General features: G+C 39.6%; 2 protein-coding genes across 2 annotated transcripts in view; one reads left to right on the forward strand and one right to left on the reverse strand.

The window, feature by feature from the left end:
• usp44 (ubiquitin specific peptidase 44) overlaps window positions 1–4074 on the forward strand; it is a 24662-nt gene extending 20588 nt beyond the window's left edge. The window contains exon 6 of the mRNA XM_034112390.1: window positions 4023–4074. Within this exon, the coding sequence (XP_033968281.1) occupies window positions 4023–4036 (14 nt within the window). The 3' untranslated portion in view covers window positions 4037–4074. The remainder of the gene's footprint in view (window positions 1–4022) is intronic.
• LOC117468330 (methionine aminopeptidase 2-like) overlaps window positions 1–7651 on the reverse strand; it is a 9702-nt gene extending 2051 nt beyond the window's left edge. Inside the window, exons 1-8 of the mRNA XM_034112392.2 lie at window positions 7458–7651; window positions 4721–4810; window positions 4538–4600; window positions 4287–4389; window positions 3488–3649; window positions 1424–1605; window positions 182–276; window positions 6–102 (exon numbers count right to left, since the gene is read on the reverse strand). Of these exons, the coding sequence (XP_033968283.1) occupies window positions 6–102; window positions 182–276; window positions 1424–1605; window positions 3488–3649; window positions 4287–4389; window positions 4538–4600; window positions 4721–4810; window positions 7458–7614 (949 nt within the window). The 5' untranslated portion in view covers window positions 7615–7651. The remainder of the gene's footprint in view (window positions 1–5; window positions 103–181; window positions 277–1423; window positions 1606–3487; window positions 3650–4286; window positions 4390–4537; window positions 4601–4720; window positions 4811–7457) is intronic.
• Between the last annotated feature and the right edge of the window lie 661 nt (window positions 7652–8312).

An 8312-nucleotide genomic window follows, 5' to 3' on the forward strand; every position in this document is an offset into this window, starting at 1 on the left:
GGTACCTTGGTATGTTTTGCCATCAAGCTCCACCTCATATGACTCCATCACCTCCTGAATGGCCTCTCCAACATCACACAGACGCACATCAATACCAGCGTTCTGCAACAAACAAACAGGAAATCATGAGCTCCAGGTCAAAACAGATAATATCAGTGAGGTGCGTTTGTGTTCGTCCTACTTTAATTCCAGTATTGGTAGCATCTTTCACTGCCTCCAGCAGCTTGTCATACTTTGGATTAAATGTGACAGTGAAGGCACAGTCAATGATCCGCCCTGAAAGTACACAAAGAAGAAAGAAAACATGTTTTAGTTGACGTTTTCTAAGTTTAGTTTTAGTATTCCAACATCAGCAGAGCAGATGGAAGATGTTGTGTTGGCTAAAGAAAAAGCGACATTTTCCAGAACCTTTGTCTGAAGAAAAAAGTAATGATACAAAATGATATTTTTTTATCTCAATATATTGAAGTAAGCAGCCTACAGTTTGTAACAGCATAACATGACTTATATGGACATGAGATCACTGCTAGATAACCTTAAGAGTGACTGATTTTGCAATTTTTATTTGACCAAAAGGATATACATCTTGTCTTAAGTTGCATCACTGGTACTTAACCAGTTGAGTCCCAAGCCTGTTTTTCAGGCCTCAGGCTCGAAAATGACATTCCCAATTACAAATGACCATATCTTCCCTTCTAAAAGGGTAAATTAATCATCTTTTTCTCAAAGTAATGATAACCTTGTGAGTTGGATGTAGAAAAGTCAGAATCAATATAGATTTTTTTTTATTTTAAAGTAAATTCAGATTGAACATAGTAAAAAAAATGTAAATTATAGTGTCCGTCCAAAAATAAAACATTACTTATCGTGAAAACCACCCTTGAATGACGGGAAAGTAGGAATCCAAACTATAACATAATAAGTACCCTGTATCAAGATTGATGCAAAACAAGTGACACTCCCTTTTTAGAGAGATTTAGAACAAAAACCCCACTTCTGGGGTCATTTGGGTGCATTTTCCATATCTCTAGCCCCCCTCGTCGATTTTGATGATTGACACCTCTTTTTAACCGTTAGAGCCAATAGAATCAAGGGGAAGTTCCTAAAATATGTGGAAATATGTAGATTTGACACATTCATAGTTTGTTAAATGTTAAGAAGCCCTCGGACGCTGTTTCTTGCAAGATTTAACTGGTTAAATTCAAATCATTGTGCACTTACAACAACGATAAAACTTGAAAATGATTACCAACTCAAACCATCATGATGAACTACCCATTAGTACCAAGCTTTAAGAGTCTGACAATTGATTTCCATTCTGTACAGTAATGGCTGAAATGTCTTTCCATAATGGATTCAGAGTGCATCACTTATTATCATCAGCACAAAGTGTAACTCAAGCAGCTCTTAGTTCCCGCGGTACCGTTGATGTGTGTGCCGAAGTCGATCTTGCAGACGTCGTCGTACTGCAGCACGGTGGTGTCTCCGGCGTTGGGGGTGTAGTGGGCAGCACAATGGTTCAGGGAGCAGCCGGTGGGGAAGGCCAGGCCAGCGTTCAGACGGTCCTCTTTGATCGTCTTACGGGAACAGTCCTCCAACCGCTCACTGGGGGAGGGAGGGGAGATCAATTAGAAGTGGAAATAAAGAAATATTCATTGGGGAAATTAGCGAAAGATGCAGCAGCTTGGTTCTCCCAATGTTGAACATACAAAAGGCTTTGGCTAAATACAAGGGGAGGTCTCTCTTTAGATACAACTGAAACAAATAGCTTAAAGGGAGGGAATGCTCATGACACACATTTTTAAATAATTATCATCCGATAAAACAGACCAGTCTCTGCCAGTCTTTTTTTTTTTTTAATCCGATGACGTTATCAGTGATTTTAAACTGATTAATTACCGAAATAACATCAACCCTGTGGGCGGCGCCATTTGGACGAGTCACATGACTTATTTTACCGGAAGTGACGTGAACTATGCGTTTGGTGTCGAGGACAAATTGACGGATGTGCTTTGTTCATGTTGTTTACTCTAGTTACTCTCTCAATTCTATAGAAATATGCCTCATTGTATCGCGAAACATTGCCACAATTCTGATAGGAACAATCCACGGAATGCTCGGTTCCATCTATTGCCAACGGGTAAGCGTAGGAAGTACGTTCGGAGGCAGTGGCTAGCGAAATGTGCTCGGCCCGAACCGAAAGATCCACAGGCGCATGTTTGCAGCGAACATTTCAAGTTTCCGGACGACTACTCTGAGAGTATGATGAAACATAAAATGGGATTTATTAATCAACCATTACTTAATGGGGATGCAGTGCACTGCCAATGCCAGCCAGCGTAAGCACATTACTCAGCAGACTTTACTTATTGTTTACTACGTAAGGAAGCAGGAATTGCAGGACCCAGAGCGCACGGAGCACAGAGCGGACAGCAGATAACGGAATTGCAGTTTTATTGCTTATAGATTATCAGAACATTTCAAAGGGGACACAGTCACATTGGATATTAACCTATGGATTAACTACATCATCGTTTTTATCGTTTTAATGCCATTGAAGACCAGTTTAGACCAGACAAAGACCAAGGTAAGCCATGTTAGCCTAGCGCATGTTAGTACCTAGCGCCACTTGTTTTGATGTACGTTTTTGTTGATAACGTCGCGAGTTTGTATCTTTCAGTGTTGAGGTGGGCACCGTTAGATTCTGTGTCTTTACGGTCATAAACGATGTGTTGGATGTGCAGCTAGGATAAGTAATAAGGGAGCTAGGAGTGATTTTCGGTGCAGTAATAGGTTAGCATCTTTCGCTCGGGGCTAATTCAGAGGCTCACTGTTAGCATTGTGTGTTTTTTTTGAAGAAAAAAAGGAAAAAGATCAGTTAAATTAGTTTTTTTCCCGTTATATGGATATAAAATATTCATAGTTTATTAAATATTAAGTTTCCTGCAAATGACGCGATTTCGGCCCCGGAACCGGGTCCGTGGGGCCTAAGAGGATAACGGAGTATGTTTTTTACAGTTGTATTTGGATGGAATGAATACCTATAGTGATAATTCAAAGCAAGTCCGCCTGGACTTTATTTTTCTAAACTTCTTCCTCGGCTGACGAGTCCGAACTCAAATACTCTGCCATGTTTTCGTCGTGTGTTTACAAAGTGAACGCATAGATGACGTCACGACCTAGTTTTTCGGATCATGTGACTACTGAAAATGGCCAAAATGGCAGCTGCCTGACGGAGTATACAGGTTTTGATAAAAAAAAAGCTATAAAATCATTATTTAACGGGGAATATCGCTGATTTCTTCAGGGTATGGTTTAAACATAATGTTTCACTAAATACTGAAGTTTTGATTAACTATCTAATGACTGGAGCCTTCCTTTAAATGCCACAGCTGCAGTTTTAACTTTTAGCAGTGCTGGCAATACAAAAACTCAAAATATTAAAGAATGTTGGTGTAAACGATTAAGTTGAAGAGCCCAGTCTCACCAGATTTCAATCATGGTCATGCCAGGCTTCATGAAGCCGCGGACATGCTGCCGGACCTGTCTGTGGGCCTCGGCCGCCTGCCTGAAGTCGTTCCACACCTCCTCGTTGGCTTTGTCCATAACCCTCTTCTCCTCACTGGTCGTACGCCACGCTGCACTGCGACTGAGAGGAGAACACAACAACTCATTAGTTTTAGGCCTCAAGAGCAGAAGATGGCTTTATTAGAAGTGGAGCATTGCTGGACAGTCAGAGGGGTAAGTAAACATAATAACACTGCAGGCAGGAAATTATTTTACAACATAATAAAAAAACAACACTCCTGACACCTCCGGCCCATATCATCTGACCAGGGTCACCGAGTTCATCTGCACACTGTAGCTCTGTACAGTTCCAACTATATCACAAACAACCAGTTTCACATTTCCATTTGATAATTGATCAAAAAATAGAAGTGACCTGCATCAACAGATTCATAAACGACTGTATATTAAAAATTGTAGTGATGATTTTTGAAGAACTTTTTTTGTTTTTTTAGATGACCTGCAATGACTAGCCCCGGATGTTGTTATGAAGGAGCACAATGTACGTGAAAAATGCTTTAAAGGAAGATAAAAGGTCAAAACTGCAAGTGAAATGTATAAAATGAAGAAAAAGAAGGAAATTGGCCCAAATACTTATAGGGGTGGGTGTGTGTGTGTGTGTGTGTGTGTGTGTGTGTGTGTGTGTGTGTGTGTGTGTGTGTGTGTGTGTGTGTGTGTGTGTGTGTGTGTGTGTGTGTGTGTGTGTGGGCTATTCTTACCCATCCTGTAAGGTGGGGTATTCACACTCCTGTCCAATGGGGAATACTCCACTTGGAAACAACTCACAGATGGGAACAGATGGAGGATCAGTCTGAGTTTTGGCTGGAAAGAAAAGACAAAACTTCATCTTGGGAAAGTAGTTCTTCGTTTTGAGTGAGGGATTTTCTTCACAGCACTGCAGCATTAAATAAAGCTTAACTCCAAACATACTTTTCTGCAGCATTGACTAATTTAAATGTGGTCAACTTACGTCCTTTCTTCTTCTTTTTCTTCTTCTTCTTTTTCCCTGCTGAGTTTTCTCCATCCTCTCCATCTGTTTGATTGAAGATATGTCAGTTACGCGAACCACCAAGTGTAAAGCTCACGTGATGCATGAATATATTGTTTTAGTGGGAAGATAATGCGTGTGTTGTCAGGTGAATTAGACAATCACCTTCCTCGCCATCCTCCTCTTTCTCTTCTATCGCCTGCTTCTCCAGCTGTTTGCTCACATCGACGACTCCATCAACCTCCGCCTCAGCAACTGCAGCAGCAAAAAGATCATCAACAACGAGTACAAATAAACAAATGAAAATCAAGTTACAGCAGTCAAAAAGCTTCTGTAAATCAAAGTTGAAACAAGGAAAATCCCAGTAATAAAACCTCGGAATAAAAATAGACAATATTGAATGTATTGTGGAGAATCCTTTGTGCATTAATTACCGCTTTGTCAAAGTGGCAGCTTCTTTAACTAACCATTATGGATTTAACGTGTAACATAAAAGGAGTCAAAACATGGCTGATTCAGCTGCAAAAAGGTGAGCTTACATATTATTAGAGGACAACTTGCTTGACCACAACACTACACACAACATGTCACTTCAGCCCAAAATGCAACACATCTCTCAGGTTTTTTAAAGGGTGTAGTACTCCCTGCAAAAGGAAGATAAGAACTAAGACAGCATCCCAATATTGTTTTTAACAATGAAGTATTTGATAGATTAACAAATAATCATTAAGTTTAAAGAATGTCATAAAACACATTTCACTTTAATTTAGTTAAGTCCCATGTCATGGCCATTTCTACTGATCATAATTCCATTGTTGAGGTATACTAAAATAAATGTATATTGTGCAATTTTCCAAACTCACATTGGTTTCTCATTCAGCATCTCTGTAAAGTATGTGTATTCCCTCTCTGTCCTAAATGGCTTGTTGGAGCTCCTGCTCCCCCCCTCCCTATGAGCCCAGTGGCCGTCTGCGAGACAGCGAGACACAGCAAAACCCAGCCCGAACACACACACACCCGCAGTCTCGCACGTCCCACCGTCTCAGCGAGGAGAAATCGGCGGAGCTGTAGCTGAGAAAAGATTGAGTGTGAGTGTGTGTGAGCGTTAACGTAACGGCTCCGCAGACGTAACACAACGGCTCCGCGGACGTAACGGCTCCGCGGACGTAACGGCTCTGCGGACGTAACGGCTCCGCGGATTGGTCCCAATGGGTCCATTTGGGTATGGGCACGTCACTGTACCCAGGAAGAAAAAGATAAATCTCCAACAAGGCGTTCTGGGGCAGCATGGACAGGTATTTTCTGTGTTAGAGTTTTACTCGCTACAGGGTGTACTTTGAGGGTTTGTTACTCTGCAGACCGTTTACATGCAGAAAAAGCTACATAACGCACAAGGGGACAGGTAATAACCGGAAAAGCATGACATGGGTCCTTTAATCAAAGTCCAAGGTAATTTCTTAAAAAATGTCTTGTTTTGTCATTCCTACACCCAAAGATAAAGAGTTGAATGTGATATAAAAACAAAGAAAAGCTTAAATTATCCATATATGTCATAGGCGATAGATTTTTAGGTTTTTAGGTAAGTATTATTTCTAAATATTTTGTTATATAACAAAAGCATTTACAACATATTATAACATTTTTTAAATGTTCCTGTTTTTTTTTCTCTGTAAGCTCTGCACATTAAACATTTTGTAATATATCTCTAAATAGCAGGTCCTTTAATTGAGTTAAGTGTGTTGTTATCAAAAGGTGTGTAAGTTTTGATGTGGTTGATTTATTTAAAGATTCATCGGGTGAAGTATGACATAACAACTCTGGCAAACGAGGAATTACGAAACAGAAAAACTTGGCTGAGGCTCATTGCGGTCGGCGAGGAAAACAGTAACTAAAAAGGGTCAGTTAGATAAGCAGATGATTGTGTTATCATCAAAACAAGCAGTTAAGTACTTTGAGTATCAGCAGTGATAAAAGTCACGGTTCCTGGCAGAAGCCCGGCGTGTTTTATAAGGCCTGACAGCAACACACCACCCACACTGCCCTCAACCCGCATGGCTAATGAGAAGCACCGTCATGTCACACATGTTCCAACACTGCACTTCCGGCGTGACTTTCAAAATAAACGTAACATTTTGGAGAGGGATCTTTATGAAATGATTACAAATACAATAAATGGCATGCAAGGTATGACTAGCAATAGTTAGAGATTGAAAATCTTACCAACATTATTTTTAATGTAGTTATAGTCCATTGACACTCCGCTTCAACCATTAGAACTCTGGTACAAGGATTACTATGTGGTCACTACTATTATTTAGATTTACCTTTTTAAATATTGTTGTATTATTAGTTAAACAAATGAATAGTAGTCAGTGCTCATCGTTTTTTTTTAAACTATTGTATCTTTGATCTGGCGTTTATTAGGGATTATTTCTTACTGATATTTTTTGTTATCTAACATTTAATTTTAATTAAAGTTTAAGTAATACAAAAATATATGTATGCCATCAATGAGTGTCTCGATGAGCAAGAAACATATATTTAGGTTCTCTGGTAGTTGCTATATTACTCTAACTGTAGTGAAGAAAGAGATAATAGCACTGTTTTTTGTATGTAGGTTATGACTTTCATCCTACCCTTGCACAAAAACTCACAGTTCCCCAAATAACTTAAAACAGAGTCTTACATTTTGTATTCAAGTCAATAACCTTTCACCATTCAATCCATTAAAAATAACAAGACAAACGTTTTCCATAGGGGTTGTGTCAGCCTTTAATTTGAAGGCACCTTTCCGTCACTTCCGTGTTCTGAACGGGTAACAGCGGCTAACTTAGCTCGACTACTTGCTAATAAGTAACATTAGCTCTGCTAGTCTGTTAGCCCCTAACTGAGCCGACCTCACCTGTCGTTGCAGACTTGTTCTTCTTCTTCTTTTTCTTCTTCTTTTTCGCTGCCTCCCCCACGGGCTCGGCCTCCTCAATTACCTCCGCCTCCCCGTTCAGCTCCCGTTCAGGGACGGGTTTCTCCTCCGCTACCTGCTCCGCCACCACGTCCGCCATGATCACAGGCGCTGATGGAAAAGGAAGCGCAAGGCACTGTGGGAGTGCTGTGTGTGGAGCTGCCTTCAGGGACACTCGGTTATAAATGTATTTAAAATACATGCTCTGCTTAGGGTTACATTTTCAAATAAGGAAAATAACGGTTTAGCTTTTTTTTGTTAGACATTTAAGAACATTAATCACGTAAGCACAATATATACTGTAACAACTACGTGTGCATTTATTGTTACATACGTATAACAATCAAAACGTGCTTTTTACTTACTACTTGCATTTTTAAATCCCACGTTATTACTGGACTTCTAAATATATTAGTCCTGAAATCGGAGCTTGATGTGAGAACCTGAAGGCAGCACAAAGTAAAACATGCTGAATCAGCTGAATGGGAGCCTGTGCACTGAATAGTGATCCTAGTGAGGGAATAACCTATGAAGAAAATAAATAAACCGATTAAATGCACTAAAAACAAAATACATCATGTATGCATACATATGTACATTTTAAATATTTAAGTGCAACATTTACCAAAGCAAAAATAAATTAAAAAAAGATGTGATCTGTGAGCAAAATAACTTATCAACTCTAAAGCAGTGTCTAACATTATATATATATTAAACTATGTTATGCAAAGTAATGTTTACACAAAAACATCTCCTAATAAAATCCTTCAATATTGCTAGAAGCATCTGTCAGTCCCA

The sequence above is a fragment of the Pseudochaenichthys georgianus genome, chromosome 23 (assembly GCF_902827115.2).
Source record: "Pseudochaenichthys georgianus chromosome 23, fPseGeo1.2, whole genome shotgun sequence".
In the NCBI taxonomy this organism is placed as follows: Eukaryota; Metazoa; Chordata; class Actinopteri; order Perciformes; family Channichthyidae; genus Pseudochaenichthys; species Pseudochaenichthys georgianus.